The following is a 16,725-nucleotide window of genomic DNA, read 5'->3' as shown; positions in this document are numbered from 1 at the left end:
CATTCAAGAATTGTTTTTTGGGGTTTTTTTTGTGTGTGTGAATTAAAAAAAAAAAATTATTTGTTTATTTTTTGGCTGCATTGGGTCTTCCGGGCTGAGAGCAGGCTTTCTCTAGTTGCAGTGAGTGGGGGCTACTCTTCGTTACGGTGTGCGGGCTTCTTGTTGAGGCGGCTTCTCTTGTTGTGGAGCACAGGCTCTAGGTGTGCGGGCTTCAGTAGTTGTGGCACGGGAGCTCAGTAGTTGTGGTACGCGGGCTCTAGAGCGCAGGCTCAGTAGTTCCGGCGCCGGGCTTAGTTGCTCCGCGGCATGTGGGATCTTCCCGTACCAGGGCTTGAACCTGTGTCCCCTGCATTGGCAGGCAGATTCTTAACCACTGCACCACCAGGGAAGTCCCTGTTTTTTTGTGAATTTCATATCCCCAGGACCTAGCCCAGGAGTGGGCACATAGTCAACACTTATAATGTTTGTTGAATGAATGAAGTGTTTTCATATCGACCTATTTAATCCTTGTCATGGGGGTGTTTCATACCACGTAGCGGACAACACTGTCATGTCCAAGTAGGGGTTCATCTGTTCTGGGATTCCAGAGGATTGACCCATCTTAATTCACTGATTTGATTGCTCTGTAACTCACTTTCCACTGCATTTATTCTCACTTTCCAATTTTTTTTTTTTTTTTTTGCGGTACACGGGCCTCTCACTGTTGTGGCCTCTCCCGTTGTGGAGCACAGGCTCCGGACGCGCAGGCTCAGCGGCCATGGCTCACGGGCCCAGCTGCTCCGCAGCATGTGGGATCTTCCCAGACCAGGGCACGCACCCATGTCCCCTGCATCGGCAGGCGGACTCTCAACCACTGCGCCACCAGGGAAGCCTCTCACTTTCCAATTTGAATTGGAATAGCAATGGTGGAAAGAGCAACCCTTGGGAGTCAGTCTCCCCAGGGCTCGTGTCTGTGTAGCCTTTGGTTAGTTGCCCAGCTTGTAAGTCTCAGTTCTCTCTTGTTGAAATAGGACGTGTGAGGACAGCGTTTTAACTGAATTCATCTTTTTCTCTCCTTCGATAATTCCCAGAAACCACTTCGACCGTAATATATATTTATCTGTCTTAACTGCTGTCCTCTCTAATGTTTGCATTACAGTTTGGTTTGAACGTTTTTCTCCCTTCCCCTAAGTTTTAAGTTCAAAGCTCGCTTCGGCTGCTTTACAATTCTCTTTGCAAATGTGTTCTTCTCGGGATCATGCTGTGTGCGTGTTGTATAGGCCAGTGCCTGCAGGTGTCTGGGCTGTTTCATTTGTGGGGTATTTTTCTCTTGGTGCTTCTCTTCTCTCATTCCCACTTTTGCTATTTTAGTCATTCTAGTTCCTCTAAAGAATGGGAAGCTTATATCAAGCTGTTTTTAAGTTATTACTAGGTCTAGTAAAAGATTCACTGAGGATAGCAATGAAAATTTGCTTTGAACTTAGGTTTATAAATTATCTGTGACAGTGGTTCTCTGCCCTGAAAGGTTGGGGCATAGGAACCAAGGCGTGTAATTAGAGTTGCATAAGATGCTTTCTCAAAATTCATATGCCCCATCCCTTTCCCATCCATTTGCCTGGTGGCAGAGCGGAAGTAGGATGTTTTAAGAAATCTTTCTAGAATATTTTATAGCTTTTTACCCAGTATCTCTTGCCTCCTCTCAGTTAAAAAACACTCATCTGTTGATTTGTTATTAAAATCTGCCAATGCCATGATTATTTGAGAGTTGGTTGTTTCATTTCAAAAAAATAAAATTGCCCCATAAAGTTCGTTTTGTTTGAAGTGAAAACTGAAACTAATCTAAGGATTTATTTACTAGGCTAAGGGCATTTTCAAATCAAAAGGCAAGAAAGTGCAGTTTTAATGAAGCCTAAATTTGTCTGTTTAATAGAAGCATTTTTCCTACTCTGTAAATATTCAGTTAAATACCAATTAGTTAAAATATAATTACTTATAGACATGCTGCCATGGATTGGATGAACTTCAGAATGCTGGAAACAATATTCAGAGTTAATATAGAACAGTTAAAATTATTAATTGTATTTGTGGGAAATATTTTAAGGATAGAGCAGATTGGAAATAGAGTGAAACTCAGAATCAGGAGGACTAGGTTTGATTTCATAACGCTGACGCCTACCTACTAGCTCTCTTGGGCCATGTGGTTAGTCCCTACTACAAAACTGAGTTCATCTCTGTTTTGTCCTCTGTGGAAGGTTAAGACCTCCATCTCATAAAGTTGTTGTGAGGATCAAATAAAGTCATTAGCGTGACAGTTCCCAGCACCCAGACATTCAGTAAATGTTGATAGAATCTAAATCTAACGCCTACAAATTATTTTAAACATTGTGTGTGTCCACATGTGTTATGGGTATATGCATTTGAATATGGGAAATGTGTAGGGAATTAAGTTTATTGTGTTCTTAGACTGTGGAGTTGGGTGACTTTTGAGTTTAATGACGTGTATGTATATGAGTGTAATTCCTGAGGATACCATTTAAAGTTATTTTTGTAGTTCTATTGAAGCAGATTCTTCTGAACCATATACACAGGGTAAAAAAATGTGCAGTGTTTTACAGTATTATAGTCATTGTAGAATTCTTCTTTCCCTCTTAATATTGTTTGCCTTGTGCTAGATCAGTTCTGGAGACCTGCTTAGCTCTTATCAAGGCTAATGCCCTAACAGTCATGACTACACCTACACAGATTTTTCCTCCAGTGAAAGCTAAATACTAATATTGTAGTCCTGTTTTATGTCCATATCAGAAGGTGTTGAATTTAGTGCCTTACTATGAAATGTAAATTTTGTGAAAGGCAAGTCAGTTTCTTAATGATATGAATCACTGAGTATATACTGCCTGTTAGATGCTTTATGTATGTTGTCAATAGCATTACAACAAATAAAGTAGATGGTATGCAGTTTTACAGGTAAGGAAACTGGGGCTCAGAAGGATAAATATAGCTATCTGCAAGACCCTGGAAACCTCTGGCTTTCTCTCCTTTTTCCCAAGCATGTTTTTTGTTTTTTTAAACTGTCAGGAGGTTCTCCAGATATTTCTCAAGGCATTGCTCATCACAGTTAACTCCTGTACCCCACCCCAGTTCTGCTGTCCACACCCTTTCCACCCCAAGCACATACCTAGAAACACACAACAGGATTGTTGCGAGGATAAATGAGTTAATATGTATAAAGGGTTTAATACAGTGTCTGGTACATAGTAAGTACTCAGTAAATGTTGGCTACCATTATTTTCATTGTTAATAGTATTATTATTAGTGGTGGTGGTGGTAAATGATTCAGTGGTTCTAGGACACCTTCCTCAAAGACCAGCATGTTCCGTGCCTAGTGGCTGGCTTGAGCAGTTCATTACACAAGGTCCCAGGCATGGGCATGCCCAGTAAGATGCACAGGATAGATGGAGGGAGAGTTAGTAAGGGAATGATTGTTTCCACACAAAGGGTGCCAGAAAGTTTTCTCTGTGCCCTAGATCCTTTGTTATCAGTGAATCCACTTCCAAACCACATCTTCCTGCCTGACTTCTTTCCTTTCCTTTTATCTATGTAGAACATTAATGGTATTGGAATCACTGACAGAGTTGCAAAAAATTCATTTTTTCTAGTTTGGTGGTTTGTAGCTTATACTTGGCCTGCATGCTGGGTTCCTGGCCCCCAGCTCCATTGAAGTGTTCAGTGGTTACTCCACCTGCAAAGGCCTTCCTGGTCTGTCATAGCCACCACTCCCAACTTTTTTTTTTCTGTTTAATTTTTTCCCTGATATCCCTTTATACGATCCATCTGAGCACATATATTGACTTTATCTTTTTGCTTTTCAGTTTTCTCACCTAATTCTTGTATTCGGTTATATTTCCTGATTTGAATCATATTTTGTAAAGCAACAGAGTGTAACAGCGTGAGAAAGGTTTTGGAAGATACGTTATTTTATAAAACTTTCCATGGACCCAGTAGAGTAGAACCCAGGGCTGGAGGTTCTTTAACTCTTATCTTGGGAGAAAGTATCCCTACTTGTACTCTCTCCCTGGATCAATAATATTAGACTTTGTTTATCTCAGTTAAGAGTGTCTGGCTCTTACCTTCTCTTTGGACAAATGATAACATCTGCAATCTTTGTCATCTCTTCTACCTTTATAACATTAAAAAAAGTTTTAGTGTAATTTCTAATTAATTTTCTCTTTCCTAAAATATAAATGTACAGGTAACCAAACATAATTTAGGATTTGGGGAGTATTTTTTAAAAATTTTATTTATTTATTTTTGGCTGCGTTGGGTCTTCGTTGCTGTGCATGGGCTTTCTCTAGTTGCGGTGAGCGGGGGCTACTCTTCGTTGCGGTACATGGGCTTCTCACTGCAGTGACTTCTCTTGTTGTGGAGCACAGGCTCTAGGCGTGCAGGCTTCAGTAGTTGTGGCACGTGGGCTCAGTAGTTGTGGCTCGTGGGCTCTAGAGCGCAGGCTCAGTAGTTGTGGCACACGGGCTTAGTTGCTCTGCAGCATGTGGGATCTTCCTGGACCAGGGATCGAACCCATGTCCCCTGCATTGTCAGGCGGATTCTTAACCACGGGGCCACCAGGGAAGCCCCTTGGGGAGTATTTTGTTTATATGAAATGGACATTTTTAGAAAACAACATTTATTATTATAGTCATCTCAACTCAAAAGTAATTGGCACTCATTCTAGAATATAAGAATTCTTTTTTTTTTAACATCTTTATTGGAGTATAATTGCTTTACAGTGTTGTGTTAGTTTCTGCTGTATAACAAAATGAATCAGCTATATGCATACGTATATCCCCATATCCCCTCCCTCTTGCGTGTCCCTCCCACCCTCCTTATCCCACCCTCTAGGTGGTCGCAAAGCACAGAGCTGATCTCCCTATGCTATGCAGCTGCTTCCCACTAGCTATCTATTTTACATTTGGTACTGTATATGTGTCAGTGCTACTCTCTCACTTCGTCCCAGCTGACCCTTCCCGCTCCCTGTGTCCTCAAGTCCATTCTCTACGTCTGTGTCTTTATTCCTGTCCTGCCCCTAAAAGTAGAAGAAAAAAATTAAAATCACTTTATTCTAATATCCAGAGATGACTGTAGTTGAACTGGTGGTGTATTTTCCTCTAGTCTATATTCAACTTTATATATTAAATTTTATAATGCATTTTTATAATTATATATTCATTAGCTCAAGTTTATATGTCCTTTAAAAATTTTTTTTTTACTAACACCAGAACATTCAGATGAATCAATGAAACAAAATAGAGAACATAAACCCATATCCTCTAGTGTAGAAGAGTGACAACATGCTATGAACAGGAAATAATATTTTAAAAACAGCACTAGGGGGCTTCCCTGGTGGCGCAGTGGTTGAGAGTCCACCTGCCGATGCAGGGGACACGGGTTCGTGCCCCGGTCCGGGAAGATCCCACATGCCACGGAGCGGCTGGGCTCGTGAGCCATGGCTGCTGAGCCTGCGTGTCCGGAGCCTGTGCTCCGCAACGGGAGAGGCCACAACAGTGAGAGGCCTGCGTACCGAAAAAAAGAAAAAAAAAAGCACTAGGATAATTGGTTAATTACTTAGAAAATTAAAGTAACATCTTTTCTCTCTTTTCTGTACACCAAATTGTATCTATGAAACATTTGATATGAGAATGGAGAGCTACTTTTTGAAACATAAAAATTTAGTGAACTAATTACAAAAATAAAACAGAAAAGATTTGATGGCAAAAATAGAAAAATATTTCAAAGTGACAGTTGGCAAATCATGAAAATACTTGTATCAGCCTTAACATAAATTTAATACCCTTAATATACAAAGTTTTTATGATTCAGCGAGTAGCAGAACACCTCAATTTTAAAAACAAGCAAAAGATACAAAAAAATTGAAAATACAAATGAACAATATATGAAGTAATGTTCAAATTCATCAAAAATGCAACTAAAACAGTAAGATATTTTTTACCCATTAAATTTTTTTTTTTTTTTTTTTTTGGCCCTGCTGCATACCTTGTGGGATCTTAGTTCCTCGACCAGGGATTGAACCTGGGCTCTCGGCAGTGAAAGTGCAGTGTCCTAACCACTGGACTACCATGGAATTCCCTTTTTTTTTCTTTTCTTAATTGAAGTGTAATTGACATACAACATGATGTTAATTCCAGGTGCACAGCATAGTGACTTGATATTTCTATATATTACAAAATGAACACCATGATAAGTAGTTACCATCTATCACCTGTACAAAGATATTACAATAATATTAACTCTGTTCCCCATGCTGTACGTTTTGTAACTGTGACTCATTTATTTTGTAACTGCAAGTTTGTACCTTTTAATCTCCCTCACCTATCTCACCCATCCCCCACCTCCCCCGGCCCATCTGGAAAGCATCTGTTTGTTCCCTGTATCTATGAGTCTGTTTCTGTTTTGTCATGTTTGTTCAATTGTTTTCTTTGTTAGATTCCACATATGGAACAATATGTGTATTTGTCTTTCACTCTCTGACTTATTTCACTTAGCATAATACTCTCTAGGTCCATCTATGTTGTCACAGCTGGCAAGATTTCATTCTTTTTTATGGTTGAGTAATATTCCATTATACATACATGTATGTAACACATCTTCTTTATCCATTTATCCATCAATGGGCACTTAGGTTGATTCCATATCTTGGCTGTTGTGAATAATGCTGCAAATGAACATAGGGGTGCATATACCTTTTCAAATTAAGTGTTTTATTAGTTTTCTTTGGAAAAATACCCAGAAGTGGAATTGCAGGATCGTATGGTAGTTCTATTTTTAATTTTTTTAGGAACATCAGTACTATTTTCCATTGTGGCTGTACCAATTTATATTCCCAGTAACTGTACACGAGGGTTCCCTTTTCTCCACATCCTCGCCAACACTTGCTACTTGTTGTCATTTTGAGGATAGCCATTTTGACTGGTGTGAGGTGATATCTTATGGTTTTGGTTTGCATTTCACTGATGTTTAGTGATGTTGAGCATCTTTTCATATCCCTGTTGGCCATCTGTATGTCTTCTTGGGAAATTGTCTGTTCAGGTCCTCTTCCTATTTTTTAATTGGGTTGTTTGTTTTTCTGATGTTGAGTTATATGAGTTTTTTCTATATTTTGGATATTACCCCCTTATTGGACATATCATTTGCAAATATCTTCTGCCATTCAGTAGGCAGCCTTTTCATTTTTTTGATAGTTCCTTTGCCAAGTAAAAGCTTTTTAGTTTGATGTAATCCCATTTGTTTATTTTTCTTTTGTTTCCCTTGCTTGAGGAGACAGATCCAAAAAATTTGCTAAGACCAATGTCTAATAGCATTTTTTTAAACATCTTTATTGGAGTATAATTGCTTTATAATGGTGTGTTAGTTTCTGCTTTATAACAGAGTGAATCAGTAATACATATACATATGTTCCCATATCTCTTCCCTCTTGCGTCTCCCTCCCTCCCACCCTCCCTGTCCCACCCCTCTAGGTGGTCACAAACCACCGAGCTGATCTCCCTGTGCTATGCAGCTGCTTCCCATTAGCTATCTATTTTACGTTTGGTAGTGTATATATGTCCATGCCACTCTCTCACTTTACCTGTGTTATCTTCTAGGAGTTTTACAGTCGGATCTTACATTTAATCTTTAATCCATTTTGAGTTTATTTTTGTATATGGTATGAGAAAGTAGTCCAGTTTGATTCTTTAACATGTGGCTGGCTGGTGTTCCTAACACCGTTTATTGAAGAGGCTGTCTTTTCCCCAGTGTATATCCTTGTCTTCTTTGTCATAGATTAACTGATCATAAGTGCATGAGTTAATTTCTGGGCTCTCTGTTTTGTTCCGTTTTTCTATTTGTCTATTTTTGTACCACAGTGTACCACACTGTTTTGACTACTGTAGCTTTGTAGTACAGTTTGCAATAAGGGAGCATGATACCTCCAGCTTGTTGTTCTTTCTCAGATTGTTTTGCCTATTTGTGGCCTTCTGTGTTTCCATACAAATTTTAGAATTATTTGTTGTAATTCTATGAAAAATGCCATTGATATTTTGATAGGGATTGCATTGACTCTGTGGATTGTGTTGGGGAGTATGGTAATTTTAACAGTATTAATTCTTCCAGTCCATGAATATGGTGTATCTTTCCATTTGTGTCATCTTCAGTTTCTTTCATCAGTGTCTTAGAGTTTTCTGAGTGTAGGTTTCTAACCTCCTTGGGTTAGATTTATTCCTAGGGCTTTTTTTTTTTTTTTTTTTTGATGCAATTGTAAATGAGATGTTTTCTTAATTTCTCATTGTGATAGTTTGTTGTTAGTATATAGAAACATAACAGATTTCTGTATATGAATTTTCTTATCCTGCAACTTTACTGAATTCATTGATGAGTTCTAATATTGATAGTTTTTGGTGGTGTCTTTAGGATTTTCTGTATATAGTATCATCATCTGATATCAGTGATAGTTTTACCTCTTCCTTTCCAGTTTAGATTCCTTTTATTTCTTTTTCTTGTCTGATTTCTGTAACTAGGCCTCCCATGTTGAATAAAGTGGCAAGAGTGGGCACCCTTGTCTTGTTCCTGATTTTAGAGGAAATGCTTTCAGCATTTCACCTTTGAGTATGATGTTAACTGTGGGCTTGTCATTTATGGCCTTTATTATATTGAGGTATGTTCCTTCTATGCCCACTTTGTTAACAGTTTTTATCGCAAATGGATGGTGAATTTTGCCAAAAGTTTTTTTCCACATCTATTGAGATGACCATGTGATTTTTATTTTTCAGTTTGTTAATGTAGTGTATCACATTGATTGATTGAGAGATGTTAACTCATCCTTGCATCCCTGGGATAAATGCCATTTGATCATAGCGTATGATCCTTTTAACGTCTTGAATTCGGTTTGCTGATATTTTGTTGAGAATTTTTGCATCTATGTTCATCAGTGATATTGGCCTGTAATTTTCTTTTTCTGTGACGTCTTTGTCTAGTTTTGGTATCAGGGTGTTGCTGGCCTCATAGAATGAGTTTGGAAGCATTCCTTCCATTTCAATTTTTTGGTATAGTTTGAGAAGGATAGGTTTTACTTCTTCTTTAAGTGTTTGGTAGAATTCACCTGTGAAGCTCTCTGGTCCTGGACTTTGGTTTGTTGGGAGTTTTTTGATTACTGAATCAATTTCTTTCCTGGTAATCAGTGTAGATATTTTCTGTTTCTTCCTGATTCAGTCTTGGAAGATCATATGTTTCTAGGAATTTATTCATTTCTTCTAGGTTGTCCATTTTGTTGGCATGTAATTGTTCATAGTAATCTGTTGTGATGCTTTGAATTTCTGTGGTGTTAGTTGCAACTTCTCTTTCATTTCTGATTTTCTTTATTTGGGCCTTCTCTTTTTCTCTTGATGCATCTGGCTAAAGGCTTACCAATTTTGTTTGTCTTTTCAAAGAACCCACTCTTAGTTTCATTGATCTTTTCTATCATTTTTTAGTCACTATTTCATTTTATTTTTGCTCTGGTCTTTATTATTTCTTTCCTTTTATTAACTTTGGGTTTTGTTTGTTCTTCTTTTCCCAGTTCCTTTAGATGTATGGTTAGGTTTTTTATTTGAGATTTTTCTTGTTTCCTGAGGTAAACTTGATCACTATAAACTTTCCTCCTAGAACTGCTTTTGCTGCGTGTCATAGATTTTGGATTGTTGTATTTCTGTTCTCATTTGTCTCCAGGTATTTTTTGATTTCCTCTGTGATTTCTTTAGTGACCCATTGCTTGTTTAGTAGCATATTGTTTACCCTTCACATGTTTGTGGCTTTTGCAGTTTTGTTTCTTATAGTTGATTTCTACCAACTATGGTCTCATATCATTGAGGCCAGAAAAGATGCTTGATATGATTTCAGTATTCTTATCTTTATTGAGATTTGTTTTGTGGCCTAGCATGTGATCTATCCTGGACAGTGTTCTATGAGCACTTGAAAAGAATGTGTATTCTGCTGCTTTTCGATGGGATGTTCTTTATATATCAGTTAAGTCCATCTGATTTAATGTGTCATTTAAGGCCAGTGTTTCCTTATTGATTTTCTGTCCATTAATGTAAGTGGGCTGTTAAAGTCCCCTACTATTCTTGTGTTAATAATACAATCAGCAATTAACAATTAATAATACAAGAAACTGTGTCAATTTCTCCCTTTGTCTGCTAATATTTGCTTTATGTGTTTAAATGCTCCTGTGTTGGGTACGTATGGATTTACAATTGTTATATCTGCTTCTTGGATCAATCCCTTGATCATTATATGATATGCTTCTTTGTTTCTTGTTACAGTCTTTGTTTTAAAGTATATTTTCTCTGTTCTAAGTATTGCTACCCCAGCTTTCGTTTGGTTTCCACTTGTATGGGATACCTTTTTCCATCCCCCCCACTTTCAGTCTGTATCTGTCTTTAGATCTGAAGTGTGTCTCCTGTAGGCAGCATATAGATGGATTTCATTTTTTTTTTATCAATTCAGCCACTCTATGTCTTTTGATTAGAGAATTTAGTCCATTCACATTTAAGCAATTATTAATATGTGTGTACTTATTCCCATTTTGTTAATTGTTTTCTGGTTGTTTTTGTAGTTCTGTTTTGTTCCTTTCTTCTTCGTTTGCTCTCTTCTCTTGTGATTTGATGACTCTCTTTAGTGTTACGTTTGGATTCCTTTCTCTTTTTTGTGTATCTATTATAGATTATTGATTTGTGGTTATTATGAGGTTCATATATAACAACATATTTATGCATGATTATTTTAAGTTGATAGTCTCTTAAGTTCAAAGACATTCTAACAAGGAAGGTGCGATTTTAACACCCTCTTCCCCCTGCAGTGTTTAATGTTTTTGGTGGATGGACATGGGTCCTGGCATGGCTGACAGTGGGTTCCAGGGGGTCCGGGGCTAATGTCAGTCTGCTGGTGGGCAGGGCTGGTTCCCAGCATGGGTGGCTGCAAAGTTTGGTGAGTCTTGGGGCGGGTGCTAGCCTGCTGGTGGATAGGCCTGTGTCCCAGCATAGCTTACAGTAGGTCTTGGCCCTCTGGTGGGTGGGAGTAGGTCCTGGGGTAGCTCTCTATGGTGCCTGGGGCTGGTGTTGGCCCATCGGATGGTGAGGTTGGGTCCCTGCATGGCTGGCTGCTTGTCCTGGGTGGGGGGGCATCCTGGGCCTGGGGTAACCAGCTTGTGGGCAGGTAAGCCCCTGGTGCTGATAGGCTAGAGGGAGGACTCCAAAATGGTGCTTGTCAGCACCAATGTCCTTGTGGTAGAACAAGTTCCCCAAAATGGCTGTGACCAGCAATCATGTCCCCAGGTGGGTTGAAATTGCCTCCTACCTGTCTAGGAGGCTCTCCCAAGATCAGCAAGTGAGTCTGACCTAGACTCATTTCAAATTACTATATCTGTACTGGGTTTTGGAGCATGTGAGATTTTGTGTGTGTCCTTTAAGAGTGGAGTCTCTGTTTCCTACTGCCCTCTGACTCTCCAGTGTGCAAACCCTGCTGACCTTCAAAGTCAGATGTTCTGGAGGCTTGTTTTCCTGGCTCAGGGTCCCAGGGCTGGACGCCCATATGAGGCACGGATCCCTCTCTCCCTGGGGAGAACCTCTGCAATTGTGATTATCCTCCCATTTGTGGGTTGCCTACTGAGAGGTGTGGATCTTTCCTGTACCACGTCTCCACCCCACTGTTCATCTGACTGTGATTCCCTCTTTATATCTTTAGTTGTGGGAAATCTTTTCTGCTAGTCTTCAGATCATTCTCATCAATAGTTGCTGTTGTAATTTTGGTGTGCCCATAGGAGGAGATAATCTCAGGGTCTTCCTACTCAGCCTTCTTGGCTATACCTTGTATATATCAATATATGTTCATTTTTATAATGATACACTTTATATATGATTATATATTCATTAAAGTTTATGTTTAAATTATAATTCATGTTATATAACAGTATTTCAGTGATTTGGGGGATACAACTTTGTCAAAAAAATAAAACTAAAGTTAGTTGTTTTAAAAATACTAAAATAGACAATTTTGATTATAAAATACACATTGCAAAATTTTAAATATTAGAAAAATAGATCATGAAAAATATGAGTCCCGTATTTCCTCCATCCCCACTGTTAACAGTATGTTTATAAGCAATTATTTAAAAAAAAAATTCGTGTTTGATTAGATTTGTGAAATGTTTGTTCATCTATGATTAAATTTGTGAAGGGGAAATGAGATGTTCTTTGCTCTTAGATTTATTCAAATATGCAGTGAACCAGACTGTATTTTGTGAAATAATATCTCAATATTTTTCTTCATGCTTTAGGTACGTGTTCTTTTTGGATCCATGCAATCTGGACTTGATAAACCGGAAGATCAAGTCTGTAGCACTGTGTGTAGCAGCATGTCCAAGACAAGAACTGAAAACCCTAAGTGATGTTCAGAAGTTTGCAGAGATAAATGGTGAGACCGTAGGCCATCCAAGTCTACAGTCCAGTCACTGTTAAATATTGTGTTTGCCTTTCAATATAAATTTGTCCTAGCATTAAATAAATCATCAAAGAACCTCAGAAAGAAAAAGAGAAGTGAAGGTGCTTTTGGACTTCCTTGATATAAATTATTATAGTCACCTAGGGAGCTTGTTGAAACTCTAGATTCCTAGGCCCCACCCAGGGAAATTCTGACTGTGTAGGTCTTTGGGCTCTGGAAATTTGTATTTTTTACAAATGTTTCAGGTGATTTTGATGTTGCCTGTTTGAGTATTCGGGAATTATTAGACTACTCTATGGGAAATTTGTGGGGTTTTTCCCCCTCTTCCTAAGTATAGGTTAAAAGTATTTCAATTAGTTTATTTTATTTTTACCCCTGGATGTAACGTATGTCTATGATAGGAAATTTGAGAAGTTCAGAAAAAAAAAAATGAAGTAAAAAGGAAAATTCCAGCATTTTTCAAATTTTGTGTTTTGCTTTTTTAATTACACATTATGTCTTAACCATTTTTTGAAGAAATAAGTTTTGAGAAACTGAGATTAAACATATGGGAATTCCCTGAGAAAACAAGCATGGACAATTTCCTGAACTCTAGCTCTCTTCTCTTGGGTTGCTAATCTCCAGGTGCTATCCTCAGCTCCATATGACTCAGAGCATTTCCCTTCAGAGAATTTTTTCTTTTTTACCTCTCTTCGTGGAGGGCTGCATAGTGATAGTCCTTCAAGCCTGTATTTTTCCATGGGGTTTCACGTTTGTATTTTGTGTATAAGAATCCTCAGAGCCGCCTCAGTCCTGCCCAAACTCACAGGCTAGTTCTAGCCTTGGAACAAGGGCTGACTCAGGCATCCACCTGGTGTAACTTCTGGCTGGGTGGAGAAGCACCCTGGGGACATAACTATACACATACCGGCATGGCTCCAGAGTGTTTCAGATGGGGGCGCTAGCCTTCTGAGGGCAGAAGGACTGCAGCCTTCCAGACTGGCAGTATTCCTGTCCCGTTGCTGCATGCCCTCCACATAAGAGAGTAGGAAGAACACGGGATTGATTGGGATCTGGATTCTACTTCTGCTTCTGTCACTGATGGGCTGTATAATGAGGGACAGAAGGTATAGCCTCTCTGAGCCTAGATTTCCTCAACTGAAAAAAGGTAGATTTAAAATAATGCCCCTCTCTTAGGTTGGTGTGAGGATTAAATGAGATGATGCATGAAGAATACTGGGCACTTGGTGGGCATTGAATAAAGAGGTACCAACTATTCTTTAAGTTCTCATTTTCTAGTCCCACATGATATCCTCACATGTGTTGATTTGCTGAGTCTAATACCAGAACTATCAGCTCTGTCATTATCAGGTTTCAGGGATGGATGAGTTATTCCTTAAGCGTTTTCCTAAAATATTAGGAATATTTGAGCAGAGTACACTACATATGTGAGCATATGTAGTGTACTCTGAGAAGTGGTATCATGCAGTGGTTAATAGTAGAGACTCTGGAACTAGATTATCTGGGTTCAAATGTTGGTCCTGCTACTTAATATCTGTGAGACCCTGGGCAAGTTACTTAATCTCTCCATGCCTCTATTTCCCCATCTATGAAATAGGGATAATATTTTTACCTAAAGTACCTCATAGAGTTGTTATGAGGAGTTAATACATGAAAAAATCATTAGAACAATGTTTGGCTAATATAAGTTGTTAAAAAAAAAGTGTTGGCTACTGCTGTTATATCATCATCATCATCATCATCATCATCATTATTATTATTCTACCAATTAAATGTAATACTCTTCCTGTCTCCAGTCTCTAACTTCTAGTGCCCTTACATACTGCTGCCATATTAATATTCCTAGAGCTTCAATCATGTTAATCTCTTATCCAGAAATCAGTGGTAAGAAGATAAAATAAAAGTCTCTATGTCTTACCCTGGCATTCAAAACCATGATCTAGTATTGAACTAACGTCTAACAAGTTCTCTTGGATGTACCAGATGTGTCTTGGTCCCTTGAACCTGACATATCATCTGGAGGGCCAGAAAAGAGCTAGTTCCTTGTTGGCTGTATTGCCTGCTCTGATGATCCACTGGGGAGAAATGCTCCATGCTGCCCTGCTTTTATGCTTTGTTTCCAGGCCCCTATCCTGGGTGAATATGATACCGAGTATGGCCTTAATAGGCCCTGATAAGAAGCCCCTTCTGGTGAGTTTTGCAGCTTTGTATTACCCATAGTATCTTGCACAAAGTGGGTGTTCAGGAGTATTAATGAATAAACATTATTTCAGAAAACAGACGTCTTAGATTGGTGCCTAGTGATAAAGGCACCCTTAGGCTTTTGAGGCAGCTGTTTGCAAAATAAGTTAGATGAGGCATTTTCAAAGGTAATAATAATGGCAGCATCAAAAGGCATGGCGATGGAGGATGGAGAAGATAATAATTTAAAAAAGCAAATAGAAAACTATAAAATTGTAATAGAGAGAGAGCCTTTGGTGTAGGGGCCTAAACACTTTAATTTTAACAGCAACCCTAAGTTGAAATTTCTGAATTTCTCAAAATAATCTATATTGTTTTTTGGATTGGTGACTTAAAACTGGAGGTACAAATTGATTTGGAAGGAGCAGATAATTTTTATTATTATCTGTGTCCATTTGTTGTTGCAGCTATATTTCTATTAGAAAATACACAGTTCTTTGACCTCAAATATATAGCTCTCAGTCATTAATTTCAGAGAGGTATATCTTTAAAAGATAATTTAGGTTTAAGTGGGAACTTTCCAAATCTGTAAGAGAATTGTTAAACATCCATGAAAGAACCCTAATGCATGAGAAAACTGCAAAGCTCCTAAACGAGAACATAAGGGAAAGCTTCCTTATATTGGATGTGGCAATAATTTCTTGGATGTGAACCAAAAGCACAGGCAACAAAAGAAAATGTAGATAAATTGAACTCATCAAAATTTAGAACTTCTGTCAGTCAAACACAATCAACAGAGTAAAAGGCAACCCATGGAATGAGAGAAAATGTTTGGAAATCTTTGTATCTGGTAAGGGGTTAATATCCAGAACATATAAAAAACTCCGCAACTCAACAGCAAGTAGAAACTTACAACCTAATTAAAAAATGGGCAGGGCTTCCCTGGTGGCATAGTGGTTGAGAGTCTGCCCATAGAATGTACAGCACCAAGAATGACCTCTAATGTAAACTGTGGACTTTGGGTGATTATCATTGGTCATTGTAGTTTTATCAGTTGTAGCAAACATACCACTCCAGGGTGAGAATGTTGATAATGGTGGAGGCTGTGCATATGCGGGGGGTATGAGGTATACGGGAAATCTTTTTTTTTTTTTTAATTTATTTTATTTATTTTTGGCTGTGTTGGGTCTTTGTTTCTGTGCGAGGGCTTTCTCCAGTTGCGGCGAGCGGGGGCCCCTCTTCATCGCGGTGCGCGGGCCTCTCACTGTCACGGCCTCTCCCGTTGCGGAGCACAGGCTCCAGACGCGCAGGCTCAGTAGTTGTGCCTCACGGGCTTAGTTCCTCCACGGCATGTGGGATCCTCCCAGACCAGGGATGGAACCCGTGTCCCCTGCATTGGCAGGCAGATTCTCAACCACTGCGCCACCAGGGAAGCCCTATACGGGAAATCTTGTACCTTTTTCTCAGTTTTGCTGTGAACCTAAAACTAATCAAAAAAAAAAAAAATCAGGTCTTAGAAAAAAATAGATTGCTATATGACCCAGAAATCCCACTTTTAGAAGAATTGACAATAGGATTTCAAAGAGATATTTGCACACTCATGTTCATTGCAGCATATTCTGCCAAGAGGTAGAAGCAACCTAAATGTCCATTGACGGATGAATGGATAAAGAAAATGTGGTATATATCAATACACACAATGGAATATTAGTCAGCCTTAAAAAATAAGGAAATCTCGGGCTTCCCTGGTGGCGCAGTGGTTGAGAGTCCACCAGCTGATGCAGGGGACACGGGTTCATGTCCCGGTCTGGGAAGATCCCACATGCCACGGAGCGGCTGGGCCCGTAAGCCATGGCCGCTGAGCCTGCATGTCCGGAGCCTATGCTCCACAACGGGAGAGGCCACAACAGTGAGAGGCCCGCATACTGCAAAAAAAAAAAAAAGGAAATCTTGTCATGTACTATAACAGGATGAACCTTGAGGATATTATGCTAGGTGAAGTAAGCCAGTCACAAAAAGACAAACACTGCATGGTTACACTTA

At 39.0% G+C, this 16,725-nt stretch overlaps 1 protein-coding gene across 6 annotated transcripts in view; it reads left to right on the top strand.

Moving 5' to 3' along the window:
• SLC44A1 (solute carrier family 44 member 1) overlaps nt 1–16,725 on the top strand; it is a 214,451-nt gene that overhangs the window by 84,368 nt on the left and 113,358 nt on the right. For all 6 annotated transcript variants that reach the window (XR_003432562.1, XM_027105319.1, XM_027105321.1 and 3 more), the window contains exon 4: nt 12,338–12,474. Coding sequence is in view for 5 of the 6 variants with exons in the window: in XM_027105319.1 (XP_026961120.1) it covers nt 12,338–12,474 (137 nt within the window). In the remaining variant the exon portion in view is untranslated. The remainder of the gene's footprint in view (nt 1–12,337; nt 12,475–16,725) is intronic.

The sequence above is a fragment of the Aethalodelphis obliquidens genome, unplaced genomic scaffold (assembly GCF_003676395.1).
Source record: "Aethalodelphis obliquidens isolate GAN/ISIS:26980383/991018 unplaced genomic scaffold, ASM367639v1 scaffold7, whole genome shotgun sequence".
NCBI lineage: Eukaryota > Metazoa > Chordata > Mammalia > Artiodactyla > Delphinidae > Aethalodelphis > Aethalodelphis obliquidens.
The sequence above is the reverse complement of the archived record's forward strand: the minus strand, read 5'-3'. Positions and strand labels throughout refer to the sequence as shown.